The 22351-nt window shown below is 40.7% G+C and overlaps 2 protein-coding genes across 7 annotated transcripts in view; one reads left to right on the top strand and one right to left on the bottom strand.

Moving 5' to 3' along the window:
* Positions 1-22351, top strand: part of LOC146641936 (tensin-1-like) — a 132531-nt gene that overhangs the window by 104213 nt on the left and 5967 nt on the right. For 4 of the 6 annotated variants that reach the window (XM_085399461.1, XM_085399458.1, XM_085399463.1 and 1 more), the window contains 13 exons: positions 8486-10126; positions 11169-11249; positions 11598-11761; positions 13074-13158; positions 17331-17405; positions 17830-17856; positions 18110-18191; positions 19834-20390; positions 20479-20565; positions 20652-20780; positions 20871-20966; positions 21082-21159; positions 21375-21446. In XM_085399461.1, coding sequence (XP_085255587.1) covers positions 8486-10126; positions 11169-11249; positions 11598-11761; positions 13074-13158; positions 17331-17405; positions 17830-17856; positions 18110-18191; positions 19834-20390; positions 20479-20565; positions 20652-20780; positions 20871-20966; positions 21082-21159; positions 21375-21446 — 3174 coding nt within the window. The remainder of the gene's footprint in view (positions 1-8485; positions 10127-11168; positions 11250-11597; positions 11762-13073; positions 13159-17330; positions 17406-17829; positions 17857-18109; positions 18192-19833; positions 20391-20478; positions 20566-20651; positions 20781-20870; positions 20967-21081; positions 21160-21374; positions 21447-22351) is intronic. The other 2 variants (XM_085399459.1, XM_085399460.1) reach the window with 2 other exon arrangements.
* On the bottom strand, positions 13491-15834 carry LOC146641937 (macrophage mannose receptor 1-like). The gene is made up of 2 exons (XM_085399466.1): positions 15776-15834; positions 13491-14169 (listed from the first exon to the last, which is right to left on the bottom strand). Exons 1-2 carry the CDS (start codon positions 15832-15834, stop codon positions 13491-13493), a joined length of 738 nt encoding a protein of 245 aa, XP_085255592.1.

Here is a 22351-nt window from a genome sequence, read left to right as displayed (position 1 = left end):
ATTACCACACGTTACTTTTCTTAAATTACCCAGAAAGCAATATTTACCTGTTAATTGTTATGTAATTACTAAATGTAATAACAGTAATGTATTATGTTACTGTTACTTAAAAAAATTACTGTTACTTAATGACACTTGTTATTTTGTAACTGCTCACTACCTTGTTGTGCTTAAGCAGTTTCTGCTTCCTATTTTTGCTTTTCTTCTCGCCACTTTCATTTCCTCTTCTACCTTTCCAAACATTGTTGTGCATTTCAAGTTTAAATTCTACATTTTCATGATTTCTAGTGTTATTGCTCTTTGTGCGGCCTTGTGCATGTTTACTGGAACTTGCCTTTCAGCAGTGTTCCTCTTCTGCATGCGACCTCTAGATTGGGAATAAAGATTTGGATATTTTAACTTTTACTTGTTACTGGTATTCAGAGCTCCTGTCTTTTTCTCCTGCAGCAACTAGAACAGGTGATCAATTATACTGTAGAATTCAAATTCAAATTTTATTTGTCACACACACACAACCATACACAGTATGACATGGGGGTGAAATGCTTGTAGCTGTACAATGCCCGACCATTAAATGACAGAAGAAAAGTTTTACAATATTTACAATTTACAGTTTACTACAAAATTTACAAATTAACTTTACATTAATTTACAGTAAAGAATGTGCAAATAGCAGAAGAGATTATAAAGATTATAAAGATTACAAATTATAGGAATATAGGAAATGTGTGGTGGTGCGTGTGGGAGTCCAGTCTTATAGTGACACAAAAACAAAACAGCACACTGAAACATTGAAAAATAAATTCACACTTTAAATCCCTGCTAATGACATTTTTGTACAGATGGACCCATGTTGCAACACAAATTTGCAATAATGGTACTTCATGGCCTCCTATTATTGTTATCGCCCTTATTTTACACCGAGCTTCACCCCAAAATGGTAAAAATGGTTCTTTGAGGTTTAGCTTAACAAGAAATCCCATATCTTCCAATCTCCAGCTTGATCTGACAGTTCTTCTCTTGCATGAATAAAAATGAGTTGACATGAATCAGATGCTGCTGGCAGACGGTCAGACACAGCTTTTTATGACAGTTACTCAGATGACAGAGAGACAGATGGATGACATCACCCTGAAAGTAATCTCAGAGACAGACACTGATACAGACGCATCACCTCAATTCAAACTGTGATAGCCGGACAGTGACAGATAGACCGAGAGACAGACATGGCAAATATAAAACCATGGAGGCGACAGTTTTCCTTGTGCCAGTCACTGATACGCCAACCATGACACCTTTTCACTGATGGACTGTCACATCATCCTGTCTCACTTTCTCTCTAATTTTCTGCTGTGAAGTCCAGGACGTGGCTGAAATTTTTGTTTTTAGAAAAGTAAAATAGCTCAGCTTGGCTTTAATAGATTTGTATTTTTTCAGGAATTTTCAATAAAAAAAACACACGTATATGTCTTAAAATGAATGATTCCATAACTGAAATTGATGCACAATAAAGAGTTTATTTGCAATATCACCCTGTTTTGAGCCCCCTCTTCTAACATATATCTCACGCTCACACACATGAACACAGCTCTTTAGGGCAAGTCAGTCATTTGTCAGTCAAACCCAGTCACCCTCTGGTGGCATGCAGACTTGCCGTCGTCACAGTGGTATGAAAGCTGTGAAGGTGAATGTCACATCCTCCTGTGAGACATTGGATGAGTTGCTGACATCACCGCATGTATGTATATAGATGTTTGTGCATGTGCAGGCCTGCCTCTGTACGTTCAAAGCTTTGTTGCCAGTCATGATCTTATTGGATCATTTAATATAGTCAAGTAAAAAATGTGCATAGCGATTCAGGAGCTTATAGAACCACCTTTAGCAAAATTATTGCACTTTGAAGTGATTGTTTTATGTGCATGACTTTCACATTATTTTGGAGGAATTTTGGCTCACTCTTATTTACATTGGCGTCAGTTCAATGATATTTGCAGGCAATCGTTCATGCACAGGTTTCATAAGATCCTGCCACATTATTTTAATCACACTGAGGTCTGTGCTTTGACTGGACAATTTTGATACCTTCATTCTGCCATTCTGTGGTAGGTGTGCTGCTGCGCTTGAGATCATTGTCCTGTTACATGACCCAGCCAAGCTTTCGCCATTGGGACAAATGGCCTCACATTTGACTCTAGACCAGCGGTCCCCAACCCCCGGGCCTCGGACCAGTCCAGTACCGGGCCGCGAGAGTTGCGGCTCAGGTGTGAAATGTATGCTTTTCAGGGTTTTTATCGGTTTTGAGCGTTATTTTGTTATCGTTTTTATCGTTAACTCGGTTTTCCTGGGTCTTTTCATGTGTGTTATGAATAAATCTTCTTTTTTACGGTACCGGTAGTAGTTTTATTTTGTTGTATTTATCCGCAACACCATAAAGGCCGGTCCGTGAAAATATTGTCGGGCATGAACCGGTCCGTGGCGCGAAAAAGGTTGGGGACCGCTGCTCTAGAACACTTTGCTATACAGTGGAGTTCATGGTCTAATGCAAGTTACACAGGTCCTGTGACTGTAAAACAATCATCACCCCTCCACCACCATTCTTGAGAGTTGATGATGAGGTCTTTTGTGCACATGTGCTGGGTTTGTCTGCACTTTTGTCTAATCTGTCCAAAGGACATTGTTCTAGAAGTCATTGGGTTTGTAAAGATTCACCTGTGATAACCTAAAACAAACTGTCATTTTTAAAATAAGGTGTTTTTCCTGGAAACCATACTAAACACACTTGTTCAGCCTTTTTCAAATTTTACCCTCATGAACTTTCACATTCAGCATGCTAACTGAAACCTGTAGAGTCTGAGGTGTAGCTCTTGAGTTTCTTTGCAGTTTTTCTGAGCATTGTCTGACCTTGATGGAACATCCACTCCTGGAACGACTGCGGCATTGTGTTTACACACCTGAATGCTCCCATCCAGCAAACTGCCAAAACTCCTCACTTCACACTGATGATCAATTAATCAAGTCCATTTTGTTTAAAAACAGAAGCTCTTAATTCCTGTGGAATCAGCAGCGATGTAATTACACCACTGTGTGCATAGAGTAATGTAAAAACTTCACTGTATGTCTTTGAACTTATTCTACAGCTAAAATAAAGTCAATTATATTTAATACATTAAATTACCAATAAAATGTACACCTTAGAATTCTAAAACTATTGTATTACACAGAAAATAGAAACATTTGAAATGTGAGTTACAATGCTTCCTGTTGCAAAACAGAGTGAAAATGTTTTCACAGTTGACAAAGCTAACTGTTAGGCAGACACACTCCCAATTTCAAAAAGACCTTCATTGAAGAGGTAACATTATCTGTGTCCACGAAAGCTATAATTTCACGCCTCTTCTCTAAGTGGGTGAGAGACACGCCATATGGGTCCATTTAATCTTGCACGTAAACTTTAAATGTGCTTCTATATTTAAATCTGTCTATTTTGAAAAAATGGCTCCTATATTTTAGAAGGTCACGGTCTGCCCTTTAGGCGTGTTCAGCTTATCTTAAGGTTGCAACCCTTGAACACCACGGCACAGCTGGGAATCTGTGTCATTTTGTATAGTCAGTAATTTACATAGAAAACTGTAACATCTGTATAAAAATTACATTCAATATGAACAAATTGACCAATATTCTATCACTATGCCAACAAATCAAGTTTGAACTCTACTTAAATGAATCATGACTACAGAGAACATGCTGGATAACTAAATTATTTTTGTTTTGTAAGAAAAAAAACAATACATGTTGGAACAGAAGTATTGTACATATGACATGTTGACAGTATACAGTATCAAATGATATGCTAACTATGTTTTAATTGAGATATAGGTATGTTGGCAAATGGGACACTTCAATCAACCTGTCTGCTAATCCTGAATGTACTAACAATGTGTGTAATCTCCATCCCAGCTGGATGGATACGGCAATAACAGTTTGTGTAGCACGTTGTCTATTTATAATAAGCTATTGGACGCAGGTGTTTAAATGGCTTTTTAATTGTTTCCAAGGCTGTGATGTAGCAATGAGACACTCAAGTGAACACTTAAGAGAATACAGCTCAGAGCCAGGTGCTACGTGTGGATGTATGCGTGTCCACGTGCAACACAACATGAGTAATGCCTCTGGCACTTTCGTGAAAAAGGACAGCACCTGTTACTTGAGGGAATACAAAGCATGCACAGGCACAGGTTTGAGTCAGAGTGTGTGAGTAAGAGAGACTGAAAGACTCTGACAAAGTCAAAAGCTTTTTTTTTCTTGCTTCAATATGTTCAAATATTTCTTTGAGCTGATTTGGCTTCATCTACATATTAAAAATAGTAGTAGTGATGGCATGGCATTGTCCTTTTGCAGCAGAAGGAATGGCATGTTATACTTGTTAACTGGTGTAAGAAGCAAGCTGTAAGCTATTTGTGTTAGCCAAGGCTTGGTGACTCAACCAATCTAATTTGAGGCCCACTGCAGCTATTTATCGACACTATAAGAAAGCAATTTGTTCTATGCAGCTGGAGAGCTGCTTGTTTGTGTCATTCATAATAATGGTCACTGGATTAAATACCACACTGGAGCTCTGCTCCCTAACATTGACAGTTCTACGATAGGCACCAGGCTGGCACATGATATATCTTTTGACTGTTGGCATAGTTGGACATTAAATGTATTACTATGTCCGTATTTCATAAGCAAAGTCAAATCTAGGACATGTCATTTTTAGTCCTTTGGCCAGTGCTGAGACTTAAGTAGCTTCTGATAAGTTTGGCTATTCATATTTCTAAATCTTGCAAACATAAAAAAATCCATATATTCTTGTATTAATGCCCTTCTCTCAGGCAGTAATGATGTTATATGAATGTTATAGTAACTATAACGGTCTTATAATATCACATAATTGCTGGACTTTTCTGATGATAGAAGCTCTGACATCCCGAAATTGATAGCTGACTGCCTAAAACATGTGACACGTTTTCAGCCAATGCATGAAATCCTATTATTCTGTCAGACGTTGCTTGCATCTTGGAGAAATGAGTGAGGAGTGCTCTGGATCCTGTGTCTTCCCATACTGGCCAGGAGATGGCAGGTCAGATTGTCTGAAAACTTTCATTCTTGCAAGACAGTAGTGAAAACAGTAAATTTTCTATATGACAGATTCCCAAAAACATCTCAGGTTTAGCAGAACTTGCATATTCTGAAACAGAAACAATGATCATTGCCTGGCTGAAGGGAACTCTGGCAGGCTGGTTATTTGCAGCATGCTCATCCCTTGGTATTCCAGATGAAGGTCAAGCTCTTTTAACACTAGTCTACCCCTCTTCCTTTACGCTACATCTGGAGCAGATATGCATACCACTTAATGTTTGTCTCCCAATGTTTGCACATACCAGCGTGAGTCTGGGACGAGTGTAAAAACGTAGTGAAAGTCTCAAATTCTTTGTTTCTGTTCTCTTCAATGTGACATCTAAACAAGTTAAAAACAAAAAATACCAAAAATAAAAATACCCCAAACCATCTTTAAAAAGATCAAATTCACTACAGAAACAATCACCCTGTGAGTCAGAGACTGGTTTCACTTTTGTAATTTTATCCCACTGGCTCATTTAACATCTGTTAGTTGGCGAGACCAAATTAGGTATTTGTGGGTCTGTTAGATTTTTGATCCACTGGAAGCTGATACTACACTGTTACCCAGATGCTGCTGCTCTGTGCGTTTTTAGTTTGTCCTATCTGAGCCATAACATGGCAAATGGCAGTGTTTGTTCCGATGATTTACAATCACTATGGGGTTAAATTGCAGCTGGAAAAGTGCCATCGTGGCTTAGTCAAGTCTAAAAGAGCATGTTTTATCAACCAGAACAAAGGCATTTTCTATTCTGTTAAAGGTCAGAAGGAGGAAAAGACCCGAGAGCTCAGCTGGTGGAAAATATGCACAACCGATCTCTGAAAAGTCTTATGGTTCTAATATAATTAATAGAGTTTATGGGATTCTTTTAAACAATAGAACCTCCCACTTATTAAGGATTTAAAGTTTAGGATGTGGGGGAGTGAGTGAGATGCACAGTAAAGGGATCCCCCTAATGGCATTACCAGGCAGACAGATGGTGCAGGAGTTGTAGTTTTTTTTTTCCAGGCACATGGGTGGAGGTAGAGGTGGTGACATTGGTGGAGTTCCTCCCCCGCTGCCGGGAACGCTCAGTGATCATCCCAGAGTGCCAACTCACCCCTTGCGGGTGTTTCAGTGGTACAGCCCCACCTCGCTCCAGAAGAGCACATGTCGGGTGACATGAATCAGAGAGGACAGGGGGAGTGAGAGAAGAAGCTCAGAGGCAGAAGGTTTAGTCACTGAGAGACTCCGAAAGGACTTCCGAATTGTAGATTGAAACGGAATCACTGTTTTGAAAAGGAAATATTTAATCTTTCCTGATTTTTTTACTTAATCATCACAGAAAAAAAAAATTGGAAGTTTGATCTACAGGTAAGGATGTTTACATGAGTTTGATTTAAAATATAAATATGGGTTTTAGAACTTGAAGAAACTTAATATAAGAAACATGAATATTTAAAGTGTATATATTGCTGGCAAGAACAAAAAGATTCATTATTTTGGCTTAAATCTTTATGCGTAAGGCTTTGGAGTAATTCCGCAAGTCCAAACAAAATGTAACTGTAAACCTGGAATTATGCTTTCATAATGTGCCAACACTAAAAGCAACCACAGGGACAAACTGTGATTATGGCTTCGTCCCCTGTCCTCTCATTCTTGTTGCTACTGTGGCCGTGAGCTGTTGTTGACATGGGTTTGGAAATAGCTGAGGTCTGAGTGATTCACCATCTGTCCCCAGGGGTCGCTCAATTTGGAACACCCTACATATGAGCCATGCTTCTGTATATGTTGTGTATCACTCTGCATATGCACACTAGATACTGAAAGCCACTGCTGTCGCATGACTTTCCTTCTTGTAAATATGTTGGTAGTACCACAGAATGATTTGTTGCTGGTGTAAAACTACATTTTTAAATAGCTTATCTTAACTTTTTAAAATACAGTTTAAAATACAATTAGACTGTGTATTTATTATATGGATAAAATATTGGAGCATATGGCATAAGACCTATCTTTGGTGTTCATGTAAGAGGTGAACGGGAAGAAAACCTCCAAGTGATATCTCTGTAGTAGCCAGGGGGTGCTTGAAAAGATTAGTTCGGTTAATGTGAAAGTAAACTTGTGTTTGCAAATGGTATGGCTAAACAGTCGAAATTGTCAGCCGAATATAACAATAGCTAGCTAAAAATCTCAATTTAATAATTCAATCGTCTTAGCGGAGTGTTACGCTCAGTAAGTATCGATGTACCTATGGATGCAACTTCCCTGTTGGCAACACATTTTTGGAAGACTACAAGCACAACAACCAGCTGATCTGAGCAGAGTCAGGCCGAGCATAGACAAGTAATACACAATAAAGCAGGTTTATTTTTAAACTGTATTGTTGTATTATATTGCTTGGTGTGTGTTATGGAAATCTGTATCTGTTTTGTATATCTGATAGGAAAAAATATCACCTGATTTTTAAATCACAAAATATAGGTATTGGTAAAGCTCTAGCTATCAGTTAATTAAAGTTTGTTTATTACGAAGAAATTATGATGCATTTTAGCTAACAGTGTAAAGTTTGAGCTGAATAGTTGAAACTGTTTTAACACCCAACCAGACCAACCATAGCCAGACCAAAGGAATTTAGTTTACTTGTTTGGTTCAGATGAAATATTACCTTGTCTGATTTGCTATAAATGATAAACACCACAAAATAAATGATAATAATATGTCCACCCATACATGGTTTGCACATTCTTGTAAAGCGTTAGGTGGCTACTTTTATTCATAGCATTGCACAATATGTACGCAATTACTCTGGTTTTGTTTTGCAAGCATGATTCAGCAGCAAGAAATCAACCTAAAGACGACAGCTCCTCTCATAGTCCAACTCTGGGGTTTCAAACTGGCATGACTCCTTTTCCCTTTGGCTGACACAGACCAGTTGTTTCGGTGTGTTGTGCAGAACCCACCCATGTTAACGTCAGACCATGTGGGCCTGCACTGACGCAACGTGACAGGGGCTTTAAGAACTGAAAATTGGCTATTAATAGAGCTGCAGGGGTTGTGTTGCTGGTGGCTGGGCAGCATGCTGCAGCTGAGAATCAAACGAGTTGAGTGCAGAGGGGGGTCACTATGTTTGTGGTGTCAGGGATCCAGTCCCATACAAAAAAATGACTTGATGATTGGGGCCCATTAACCTTAACGTAAACAGTTTTTTCCTAAACACAAAATTATTTAAATGAAAGTATTTTTTTAATTGTGTTAATTCCATTTCATGAACTTTAGAGTTGAGAGCTGTTTCATAATTTTAGTATGTTGTTTACTATATTGTGTACTCTTTCTCTCTTTCAGATGTTGTTCATACCCAGGGCCCACTTGATGGAAGTCTTTATGCCCAAATCCGGAAAAAAGACTCCCTGGAGGGAGTTGTCACAGTCAATGGCCTCCCAGTCCGTGAAAACCCCTTGACTAACGAGAACCCATTGCAGCACACCAACCATCCCCTGCAAACTACTGACCACACCCTTCCTGTGGCAGGCCACACTTCCCTCCCTGCTGTCGACCATACCCTGTCTGTGAGCAGTGACTCAGGCAATTCTACCGCATCGATCAAGACTGATCGCACAGATGAGCAAAGCCAGTCTGTGCAGAGTGCTGTGAGCCACAACAATCCAACAGCAACTCACCCACCACTCAGTCCGCAAGAAAAAAGAGAGCTCGACCAACTTCTGAGTGGCCTTGAGGCACCAACTAAGCGGCAAGCCTACCTGCCTACATCTACCTGTCCAGGAGGAGGAGTACGACACTTAGTTCCTGCACAGGTGCATGTCAACGGGAGCCACACCAGGTTAGTGGGCGCTCCTTCAACAGAGGAGCGTGAGACAGATATTCTCGACGACGAGCTGCCTAATAGTCAAGAGGGCAACAGTGTGGACAGTTTGGGCACCATCTCATCCCTTGAGGGCCAAGCAACACCAGCTGACTTGTACTACCAATCACAGACTCCTGTCAGTGGCCAGAACGACGAGCCATACCTTGATAGAAGCGAGATGCCGGTGCATGGAGTACGAACTCCTACAGCGATGCAAGAGAGATCCGTGGACTCACCATCGCCACAGGGGGGTTACAACAATTATCAAAATGGAGGAGGGATGTATCGTTCACAGTCCTTTGGGAACCCACCTGCCAGCAGCCCTGAGACCACCCCAAAACTTATGCCCAGGGCCCCTGAGAGGAGCACCAGTAGCCGGGATGCTGTACAACGAGGTCTCAGTGCCTGGCATCAGCATAGCCTACCAGACGATCCATTTGGTCCTCCTCTTCAGTCAACTCATAGCTTGCCCCACTTTCCCACCTCAGCTTCACAGCGTGACATTGAGCAGTCAATCGAGGCACTAAATATGCTGATGCTTGACCTAGACCCAATCAACTCTCACATGTCTAAGTCCCACAGTGCGCCCCCTGGTGAGAACAGCCTCAATTCATCCCAGGTGCCATTCTCCCAGACCCTGGCCAGGCCATCATACCAAGCAGACTCTGCTATCCATGGCTACAACAGCTCTGGATCAATTGGCGACGGCATTCATCAGCCCCATCGCTCATCTGGGAGAGTCAGCCAGAGCCCAGTTATGGAGTCTCCAGTGCATTCTCCCCAGAGGCCCAATGCTGGCTACCAACACCAAAATATCACCCCAACACACACTCCTGAGCCCTACCTCCATACTCGCCATGCACCCCTTCATTACACCACTGATTCTAATTTCAATCAGCAGACCCCAGTGAAGCCCATGAACTCCCACCCAAGCAGTGGCACATCACACTCCCCAGAACTGCAGGGCTCGTCTCCGTATCCAGGCTATAGTGCCTCATCTTCACCCCTTCCCACTGTAACTCCACAGCCCAAGGACACATCTTCTTCATCGTTGCCCAGAGAACAAGATGCAGAGGAGGAGACACTAAACTTGGAAGGCCTGGTAGCACACCGTATTGCAGGTAAGGCTTCAAGATATTGTCTGGAGTTAGTGTATGAATAAGGAAGGGACAGAGTGAGTGGTACTGGACTTGTAACTGTTGCAGGATATTATGCTGTTCTTTGTTTTTTTGTGCATAAATTAATTCATTTACAGTTGATTATCTATTACGTCTATTATGGATTAGCTTCAAAGTTTCCAAGTTTTTTAAGGTTTAAAAAAGAATATGTGAAATCGTTTTTTGCTATTCTTGTTTTCAAGGAAAAGATTGCACAAACACACATATGTCAGTATTTGTGGGTTGTTGGACTGATGGTGGCATGTTGTAGCCCCTAAAGGGGACTCAAAGAGCAGGTTAATACAGTCATTAGCGATGCTCTGTTTTGGAGGTTCAGGGAACATTATGGATGATTTGCCTGAAACTAATGAGCAAATAAATAAGCATAAAGATGTAAAGCAGATTTGTAGCATATGATATAGCCTAAAACACTTTTGATATTCTGAAAATGATATTCAACAAAACTTATATATCCAAAATGGCTAACACAATTTACGCATTATCTTGAAGTCTCTGTAATCTTAAGAACCAAGTAGAATGCCAGCGGTGCAGTTTCTATAACCGATCCATTACAGGGTGTTGTATTAGAGGAATAAGCCTTACTCATAAAGTTAGCTTCTCTGACTCAGAGAGCTGTGCAGAGCTGCTGAGAGTGGAAATGAGGTGAGAGTAAGAATAGCCAGGCATTCAGAGATCCCAGCTTCCATGCAATGTCGGCATGCACGATTTTCTTTGAAATGATTTGGAAGCTCTAAAGTGCCTCCCAGTGGAACAAAAATGTAAGTTCCTTTTTTAGCTAGGGGCTTGCGTGTCATCTCATTTGGAGAATACTTTTATTTATCCATTTCTGCTCTGACTTTTCTTTTCCTTTTCCATTCAACCCATCTCTTCACTGTATGGAAACCCTACCCTCCACTGCTTCTTCCTCTGCACTCACTCTCCTCCTCCTCCTCTACCTTCACCTGCTGCCTCCCTTCCACCACTTGACATCCCTCCCCGGAAACAGAGTACAACGCTCGTATTCGGGGCATCAGTGAAAGCATGACACCACAACAATCTGACCGCCATCGCTCCTATTCCTTCTCTGGTTTGTCCACTTTACCCCACCTTTAAATTCTGTCTTTGTTTCATTTTATTTGTCTTGCATTTCTAGAAACTTTCTCTGCTTCCTCATCATTTTCCCAATTATTTGTCCTTTCCCACTGCTTTCTTATTACTTGCAGCCACGTTTTTAAACATTGAGAATCTTTCTCACTGGCTCTGCCTCTCTTAAAGAGGGAATGATGCTGCCCTTTTATATTGATAGGATGCTTTCTCTTTAGCTGATACATCTTTGAACAAATATCCCGGGACTACACAAGCAACATAAAAAGATGTTAAAAAAGGGCATAATGATTTGATGATTCCTCATACTCAAATATTTTGGGGGATACAGGAGTTCGTTCCAGAGGGATGACCCCAGAAGTGACACAGGAGACGGGCAGGCGTCGGACCACGAGTGAGGGACAGTACCAGAGCAGCCATGATAGTACGTCAGCAGTGGATTCACCAGACTTTTCCAACAATCTTGCTCTCAACCCAGGAGGAAGACCCAGAGAGGTACAGCACTTGATTTTATGGTTAAGCCACGAGCACATGATTTTGTCACTAATTTTGTCCCCACTGAAAATCATGATAAATCCTAGAGGCTGACTGTTGTAGGATTTTCAAAACCAATACCAGCATCAGCTGATTTAAAAATCTGAAACTCTAATATGTAAATGCATATTCTTTTAGACAAGGAAAATAAACCCTTTACTTGATATTTGTTATGTGTAGTTATTCATTTACCCTCTGCCTGACTCTGCACTGGTCAGCAGGCTGTGCACTGCCCAAAGGGAAGTTGCAGAGTGCCCTCTGGTGGACAACCTATCCAATGTCAACACATGTTACATAGTTGACAGATGTCTCTGCTCTCTCTCCTATTTGCTTTTTAAATTCTATTGTGCCATTAGAAATGTTGCTTCTGATAGTTCCGCAAGTAGCTATTATTAGCCGATAAGTTCATATTTGCACTGAAGTAGTTTCATTTTATGCACGAAGGGGCTATAGCGACATATAGCGACATGTTTTTAATTGGGGTGGTGCAGGAGGAAGCAAACAGTCATACTTCATGCCCAGCTTTGGGCCTATCCTGGTATTATGGAAGAGAGTCCTAAACAATTTCCCCTTCAGCATGAGGTGAGCTACAGTAAAACATCGAGCTCTCGACTGTTTATTGTTCATAAAAGTTCTGACTTCAGACCTACCCCAACCAAGCAACAAACTAGCAGTGACTGCTGATTTGGATTTTAACTTTCTGTTCTGTTTCTCTTATCTGCGGAAAAATGTGCTTGAACTTCAAACTCTGCTTGCTCTGAGTGAGACAGAGAAACTTACGCATGCTTTTATATCAAGCAGAGCTGACTGATGTGATGACGCAAAACTTTTGTAAAGTACCCACAGCTGACTGCGAACGCTGCAGAGGAGGAATAACACAGTACACTGATGTTCTTGCACTTTCCATATTTTAATTTCTTTTACTTGTTTTTAAATATCTTCGTGGTCTTGCTCTGTTTTATGTGTCCCATATGCTCACGGTGTAGGAACTTGTACAACCCCTCAGGCATGTCTGCTAGTCAATCTAAAGTTCTGGGTAAAAACCATTAAAGAGAGGCAGGTTTTAGCTTTCATGTCTTTTTGGTTGATCCATTCTAGTTTGATTTTTCTCTTTTTTTTAAATTATTTTTAGCTTATTAATTACTCTGTCATGATATTGTGTCTTGACTCTAATCAAGTCAAGCTGCGTTGATTTTTCTGTAGACTAATTATACTTTTCTTTTATACTTCCTGACATAACTCCATATCTGTGTGCCTTGATCATCTCGTTCAGGGTCCAATGCACAGCTACCGAGAGACGTTTCAGGACAATGAAACAGACAGGTTTGCCAACAGTTCCACCTTTGGAGGTGGTGGAGGTGAGAATTTATTCCATATTCCATATTCTCCATCCCCTAGTCATAGCCACAACACACATAGGCTCACTCTGTCTAAGACATTAGATAGAAATTGTTGGTCTGAATCTAAATTACATTTATTTCTTTATTAAAAAATGCACAAGAAAGGCTGCTGGAAAACACTGAATTGTGAACAGAGGCTGAAGTTTAAATTAAGTAATTTTGTTTTCATTATATATAAATGAAACAAATACACAGCAAAGAACAAACTCCAAATAAAATAGAAGAAAAAAAAGATAAACAACCAAACTACAGTAAATAAAGGCTTTAAATGATTTTGCAATGGAAACAGCTCAGTAGCAAATAAAACTGAGTCTCTTCTCACAGTCATGAGCCCTCCAACTACTCAGACGCCCTCCTGTCTTCTGTAAGGCTGCACACTTCATCTTAGCCTGCGGACACAATGGTTTTCCCCCTTCATCCCAGGCTTCGTAGTCCATCTCCTGCCCATCCACCCAGATCCAGTCCTTAGATAAGAAGCGCAAACCAATCCAGACATGTTTAGTGGTATGATATTTATTCAGCTCTTTCTGGATCAGCAGCATCTCAGTTTCTGATGCCACACTGGCCAGGTCATCATGGTGCTCCCTGCAGTACTCCAGAGCTTCCTCCCAAGTCTTTTCCTCTTCCACCACTACTGTGCTGTAGCAGAAGACAGGGTTGATATGGTCTGCATGTGCATCACGCCATTTTTTGTTATCAAAAAGTCCATAGTCTTCATTGGGTCGGTTTTCAGGTTGATCCTGTTTCCAGCAAAGCTCAGTCACCTGTCCACCTCCTGACCACAGCCACTTGTTTTTGTCTGAGAGATTCCTCAGCAGTCCTAACCAGATGTAGTCATTGAGATTGTGAGAGAGCTCCTGAAGCTTGAGGTTATCCCGTTCATTACTGACCGGGGCCAAGTCTGTGTATTTCTGCTGACAGTAACTTAAAGCTTTATCCCAAGGCATTTTCTCCTCAATGTAAACATACAGTGGGGCAAAAAAGTATTTAGTCAGCCACCGATTGTGCAAGTTCCCCCACTTAAAATGATGACAGAGGTCAGTAATTTGCACCAGAGGTACACTTCAACTGTGAGAGACAGAATGTGAAAAAAAAATCCATGAATTCACATGGTAGGATTTGTAAAGAATTTATTTGTAAATCAGGGTGGAAAACAAGTATTTGGTCACCTCAAACAAGGAAAATCTCTGGCTCTCACAGACCTGTAACGTCTTCTGTAAGAAGCTTTTCTGTCCCCCACTCGTTACCTGTATGAATGGCACCTGTTTGAACTCATCATCTGTATAAAAGACACCTGTCCACAGCCTCAAACAGTCAGACTCCAAACTCCGCCATGGCCAAGACCAAAGAGCTTTCGAAGGACACCAGGAAAAGTATTGTAGACCTGCACCAGACTGGGAAGAGTGAATCTACAATAGGCAAGCAGCTTGGTGTGAAAAAATCAACTGTGGGAGCAATCATCAGAAAATGGAAGACATACAAGACCACTGATAATCTCCCTCGATCTGGGGCTCCACGCAAGATCTCATCCCGTGGGGTCAAAATGATCATGAGAACGGTGAGCAAAGATCCCAGAACCACACGGGGGGACCTGGTGAATGACCTGCAGAGAGCTGGGACCAAAGTAACAAAGGTCACCATCAGTAACACACTACAACGGCAGGGAATCAAATCCCGCAGTGCCAGACGTGTTCCGCTGCTGAAGCCAGTGCATGTCCAGGCCCGTCTGAAGTTTGCCAGAGAGCACATGGATGATACAGCAGAGGATTGGGAGAATGTCATGTGGTCAGATGAAACCAAAGTAGAACTTTTTGGTATAAACTCAACTCGTCGTGTTTGGAGGAAGAAGAATACTGAGTTGCATCCCAAGAACACCATACCTACTGTGAAGCATGGGGGTGGAAACATCATGCTATGGGGCTGTTTTTCTGCCAAGGGGACAGGACGACTGATCCGTGTTAAGGACAGAATGAATGGGGCCATGTATCGTGAGATTTTGAGCCAAAACCTCCTTCCATCAGTGAGAACTTTGAAGATGAAACGAGGCTGGGTCTTCCAACATGACAATGATCCAAAACACACCGCCCGGGCAACAAAGGAGTGGCTCCGTAAGAAGCATTTGAAAGTCCTGGAGTGGCCTAGCCAGTCTCCAGACCTCAACCCCATAGAAAATCTGTGGCGGGAGTTGAAAGTCCGTGTTGCTCGGCGACAGCCCCAAAACATCACTGCTCTCGAGAAGATCTGCATGGAGGAATGGGCCAAAATACCAGCTACTGTGTGTGCAAACCTGGTAAAGACCTATAGTAAACGTTTGACCTCTGTTATTGCCAACAAAGGTTATGTTACAAAGTATTGAGTTGTATTTTTGTTATTGACCAAATACTTATTTTCCACCCTGATTTACGAATAAATTCTTTACAAATCCTACCATGTGGATTCATGGATTTTTTTTTCACATTCTGTCTCTCACAGTTGAAGTGTACCTCTGGTGCAAATTACTGACCTCTGTCATCATTTTAGGTGGGGGAACTTGCACAATCGGTGGCTGACTAAATACTTTTTTGCCCCACTGTACTTGCTAGAAGTTCCAGAAAAGCTCAGGAGGAGCAGGGTCCAGACGAAGACCTGATCCATCATTGTTTTGTTTCAAAGAGTGTTGCGAGCTGTGAATACCCAAAGTGTCAAAGTTATGAGATGTTTGACAGAAATGATTTGCATAGGCAGGCTCTGTCATTCGCTCAACCCATCAGTATTGTCGAGGGAGAAGAGAGAACAAAGTTTCAAGGAAAGAAACAGACTATAAAAGTCTTTCTTAAACACTCATTATTATGTCTGTTCTGTGCACTCCTCGTCCAACATTGCCCATACGGAAAAGAAATAGTAAAACCATATGATTTACTCATGAAAGTGGCCACTTTCTCATTACTTTCATATATTTTTTTAGTAAGTATCCAAAACATACAAGTTTCATTATATAATTTTTCAAGGGACCTTATATGTGTTTTCACCCTTGTATGCTTTTCATACAAGTTTCATACAAGACAGATACAAACTTTATAAGATGTATATATATCCTTTCCATATGGGTGGTCTTCTAGGAATGTAATTTTGGTCTCCATATTTTTAATTAAATTCAACAGCTATTTGATTTCTTTAAATTTCTGTCATCAATGCACTTCAAATATATCAAAGAAAGACACAGACATGAAGCCTGAGGTTATTGGGAAAGAGCAGCTAATAGGGGTTGCGTGACTTCACAGCCGACAAACAAATCAAAAGAAGGATTTTCCATGTTGTTAGTGATTTCTTTCAAATGCAAATGTAGAGGTCAAGAGAAGAAACTCAGTGAGGGCTGAAAGAAACAATCTTTATTACTTCTGCTTTTTATCTTTCTATCTTTCCATCCTTTTGCTTTTTGTCATTTTATTCTTTGGCCATGTTGGTGCAATTAAATATAAAGTAATGTGGACTTAGGTGTATTTTATAATCTTTGAAAAATTCTCCAGGTTTGGGATAACATAGGATATATTTAAGCTATTAACATTAAATTATAATCCTATCAACAACACTGAAAAAGAGATCTGTCCTTTTCACTGCCTCCATCAAACCAGGTGTGTTTTTATAGTCAAAACAATCAAACTTACAAGTCATCTCACCAACCACTGCCCCCAAAATATATGTACTCAATTCAGTTATAGCACTGACCTCCGTGTTCAGACAGTCTGTGTGATACTGATATTTGGGAACCCCAGAGTCCTCTCTCCTGTCATTAGTCCTGAACTCACAAGTGTTCTAATAAGAAGGTGTTCTTTTGCACAAACATTCATATTTGCCCACCTTTACCCTTTACCATGCAATTACCATGTAATTAGGCTGCGGGCCAAAATTGGCCCGCAGGCCAGAGTTTGACACCTATGAGCCTTCAAGTGTTACATATTCGTACATGTAAATCCACCATCTGATGAATTTCCATGTTGCATCATACTTTTGCAAAAGGGAAAACCTCTGTGCTTTCATTCCTTGTATTAGTCAGGGTACATTATTACGTATTCTCATATGTCATCACTAATGAGAAAGTTTTGCAAATACAAAATTTTTAAGAATCTTTTGAATCTCTTTCTTTCTCGTAGCTCGCTCTCCTCCAGATTTGAGCAAGACTCCTGTGTCACCGCTGGGATTGAAGCCTCATCAGCAGGGTGCAGCAGGTCAGTTTACCAGCATTAAATATATTTGTCTTCATTTAGAACTGACAGTATATATACTACAGATGATGTATACAAAATGATATTCAGTTCATGGTACAACATTCAGGTTTTCAGTATTTGCATCCAAAGAATTTGAATCTCCCAAATCATAATTAGATTTGACTAAAAGCACTTTAGCCATCCAGTGATAATTATACAGAAGTGTACAGTGCACAGAATCCCTGCACTATGTCATACTGTAGCTGACTGAGTAGAAGGTTGCTTTAATACTTTGCTGCCCTCTAGTGTGTAGAATTGTTCCTGCAAATGCTTCGACGCTAACAGTTCTTGCTCTGAGCTCAAGTGCATCTCTCTTCTCTCCTCCTTTTCCACACACCCTCTCTTCTTCTGTTGGTGTCTGCTTCTTTTTTCTTCTTGTGGTCAGACTTTCATTCTAATACTGGAGAACAAGGTAAGCTTACTTTTTGTGGCACCACCAAACCCATATTTGATATTTCTGTGCTCGACTATACATGAATTTGTCTTTGTTTTATGATGATTGATGTTAGATTAATTTCCTGTTTCTGTCAGTTTCGCCTTTTCCAAGCTTCTGATGCCTGTTAACTGATTTGTCTTGTTACGTTCAGGGCATCCAACTGTTGCGTGATGCACCAAAAACCGATCTGACCGTACACATGTATGTGTGTGTCTGTTTTAACACGCAGATAATCGAGGTTTTGGCGACTCCAGGGTACAACCTTTGAATGCTCCTCTCTCCTCCAGCAGTCCCATCCACAGCACTGATGGGTGAGTCTTCTGTCACTTATTTTTCTTGGATAAAAATTTTAGCCTGTACATGTTTTTTATACATATTAAGCAAATGTTACTTTTCTTTTTTTTATACTCATATCCAGGATGTCATTTACGGAGTATGATGCTGAAAGTTTCTGAAGAACCCTTGTGATTGAGGTTAAAATAAAGTGATTTCGCAACTGGAGCGTGAAAAGCCCAAATTTTAAATTAAAATAAAAGTTTCCGGTTCTAATACATTGACACATATGGGGACATACTGCTGTGAAAGTACTTCATTTCATGCATATAGATAGCTTGGAGACCCAAATTAGATATTCAGGTTAACTGAGCAAGCACTTGGCGACAGTGGGGAGGAAGAACTCCCTTTTAAAAGGAAGAGAGCTTTGACAGAACCACGCTCAGGGAGGGGCCAGACAAGTTATAGAGTGTGTGAGGACACAGAGGAAAGAAATGAGAGCATAGAGACATGAGGACAAAACAGAAAAGATAGAAAAGAGAAGAAAACATTTAATAACATGCTGTAGATGCATATAAACACACTGTGTTTGAAGAGAGGTGAGTGAAAAAGAAGTGCTTAGTGCATCATGGAGAGTCCTAGCATCTACTTCTAAAAACCACAAGTAAACCAGCAGTCTGAGTGCTGTGTTAGCATAATAACATAACGAAAAGTATTTAAGACATGACAGAGCCTAAATATTCAAGACTTTGCTTGTAAGGATTTACACTGAGAAATTCCACATCACTTCCTGTGTATAATGTCTTTCATTAGAGAACAATCACCAGTCACATTTCATGTGGCCTGTATATGATGTATCGCAGCATTATCCCAGCAGTGATAGAAATAAAACCAGTACCTCAAACTGAATTTTTGTTATTACTGCACCCACCTGCAGTACCATCACAGCTCACTAGGGGGCTCCAGCTCACACTTTGGGAATCACTGGACTAAAGCAATGGTGTCATCATTCAGTATGATGCTGTAGAGAAGTGAAAGTGATGCTGAGAATAGATTAGCAGCCAAACATCCAGGAAAGCAAGCATATAAGTGATTACAGATCTTTCTCATTGAACTTACAGATTAGCATCATCATTGCATTGGCGAGCAGTTGAACAAAAGTTCAATAGCCTTATTAATTTAGTATCAAAGACTGAGCACAGATGGAGTCACTCTGTTTTCTATCTATATTTAATCCACATAAACAGCTAAATAGAGTCAAAATTGCAGATTCAATTCAAAATGGCAATCAGATTATAATAAATAACTATCCACACAGATACAGACAAAAATGAATGCATATTCAATGCCACTATTTAACAAAAACCCAAACCCCACCCCCGAAACTGATACAATATGTTCATGTTTAGGATCCTTTCAGAGGGCGACGAACCAACCAAAAGACCTAATAATGCTTTTAAAATAATAATAATAATAACATTATACAGTGGGGTAATTTTCATTGAGGTTACTTAGATATGAGCTGCCGATATCATCCACAAGATGTATTTTACGAACTGGAATAAGTGCTGAAATGTCAACATCAAGTCAGCTTGAGCATCCTTATCACATTTAATGTTCGGTGTAAGGATCAGGTACAAAAATACAATAACATACCTTTTCTCACTTTTATGATTGTAGAAGAAGAACTAGTTCTTCAGATGCCGTCCCACACAGCCCCGCCTCTATTCACCCCCACAGATCTGCTTCCCCAGACGGATCTCAGGTCAACATTATGGGCGTCCACACAGTCCCCGGCAGCCCTAACACCCTCCACCGCACAGTGGCCACCAATACTCCTCCGAGCCCTGCACTGCAGAGACGCCTGGGTCAAGCCAGCCCCTTGCTGGGCAGGCACCCACCTCCATCTGGTGTTCCTTCAAGTCCTCTGATTGGCCGAAACCCTAAAACAGCAGCTGCCGGTGTGCCACCTAGCCCTCTGATGGGGCGCCGCACGGCAACGAGTGGACACAGTACGCCTGATGAGCTGGGCGCTGCCTCTCGCCAGGGGGGCATCCATCAGCCTGCCACGCCTGCTTTCCCAGTCTCCCCACAGCTGCCAGAAAAGCGACACATGTCCAGTGGAGATGCAGACAGAATGGAGAACAAGAACCTGATGCCAATACCGATCAGTGTTAGCAGCACGCCTAACCTGTCTGGGACACACACTCTCCCAGACGTCTCCAAGTCTATATACGGTAAAAGGGAACTTTTTTTTTTAATACCTTTCATGAACCTCATGGGCTAAATATCACTGATTTTCTTCACCTAATTTCATTCAAACAGACGGTTATCCTGACATCAAGATGAATGTCAAGTTTGTCCAGGACACCTCCAAGTACTGGTACAAGCCAGACATCTCCAGAGAGCAAGGTGAGAGTCAGGAACTTCAACCAATTTCAGCTGCTCATCCTCTCATCATTGCTTTTCTTTTTATTCTCCTCATCTTCTTCTTGTAGCCATCAGTTTGCTGAAGGACAGGGAGCCTGGGGCTTTCATCATAAGGGACAGCCACTCTTTCAGAGGGGCCTATGGTCTGGCTATGAAGGTGGCCTGCCCACCACCAACTGTCCAGCAGAACAAAAAAGGTAAAGGCTTCCCGCACTCTGCTCTTGGCTTGCTTGTGAAACATCTGCCTTCTCCAACAGCTGGATCAGCTGAGTATGTCTTTCTTTTAGTTGGTGACATGACTAACGAGCTAGTGCGGCACTTCCTGATTGAGACAAACCCCAAAGGTGTCCGCCTGAAGGGCTGTCCCAATGAACCCTATTTTGGTGAGTTTCTGCTGGTGTTTTTTTTCTGTTTGCAACATCAAAATCACAGGTTGAAATTTAATTTAATATCAGACTGATCCAGTCTGACAGAGAGACCATTGCTTTCTGTTTGTAGGCTGTCTTTCTGCTTTGGTGTACCAACACTCAATGACCCCACTGGCTTTGCCATGCAAACTGATGATCCCCACCAAAGGTAACTCTTGTTTTTTTAACTCTACTTTCTTAGTTTCTTTAACATTTTATGGAACGGGAATCCACTCAGACTTTTAGTACAAACCAAATTATTGATAGGTACTTCCATGTTTTTGATAAAAATGTCAATTTTATTTTACACTTTACAATTTATTTGCTGCAAGTAATTGTATTCAGATGCAAAAATATAACATCTACTCTATTCGGTCTCTCCAGACCCAAATGAAGAGGCACTAGAACTCACCACACCAACTGATCCAGTTGTTGAACTTCTTAAGCAGGGAGCGGGTAAGTGTCACTGAAGTCTACTAGAAGAAAAAAGGGATAAATTATGATTCTACAAAAACTAACTCTTTGTGAAAAGTAGAGATGCACCAATTGCAATTTTCTTGGCCTGTTCCAATTTCCAATTTTTTAGTTCTTTTTTTTAAGTGTGATGTGCCAATACCATTTTTTTTAATTCTGGTTTCTTTCTTAAAACTAAAAATGACAACAAAATCACATTTTCTTCAATGCAATATTCTAAATTATATAGCAATAATAGAAATTTTTAAACTTACAAAATTTCCCCCCAAAACTACAGTAAGTTACCGGGTATTGTCTCACAGAAGTAACTGAAAATAACCTACTGGAAAGAGATACAGATAATTAAAATGACTTCCTGTGTATCTAGTTTTACCTGACATATTTCAGCTTGCCAAATAAAACCAGTTGCAAGAGATTCATACAACAAAACAGTTATATGTTTATAAATTCAACAGCCAACATGAAATCAACACCTTTTCCTTTTCACTTCTGTCATAAATTTTTTTTCGTAACTGCTTTTATTCCGCGGGCATACTGAGGTTCATACTGAGGCTGCTAGCATATGGCTTGCGCCGGACTCTGGATAGCTTTAGTTTTAGCCACTTTGCTTTTGTTTGCTTCCCTAAAATATCCATATTCAACTGGATGATGGTGATTTTATGTGGGATTAGATTTGCTGCAAATGTTTTAGTGCCGGTTCCCATGTGGTTTACTTTAAAATTTGTCACTTTACTCACAATGAGGAGTTTAACATCCAGCATTTGGATGTCAGCGTGTGCTGTTCTTTTGCAGATATGTTGCGCATGCATGACAAAGACCAGCTTATAATCAGATATATGTGAAACTGTTTGGCCAGTCACCAGTTGTGGCACAGACTAATGGAATCA

This window comes from Rhamphochromis longiceps, linkage group LG23, assembly GCF_057381845.1.
Source record: "Rhamphochromis longiceps isolate RC_006_pf linkage group LG23, R_longiceps_female_GT1.1, whole genome shotgun sequence".
NCBI classification, from domain to species: domain Eukaryota; kingdom Metazoa; phylum Chordata; class Actinopteri; order Cichliformes; family Cichlidae; genus Rhamphochromis; species Rhamphochromis longiceps.
This window is presented reverse-complemented; position numbering and strand designations above follow the sequence as displayed.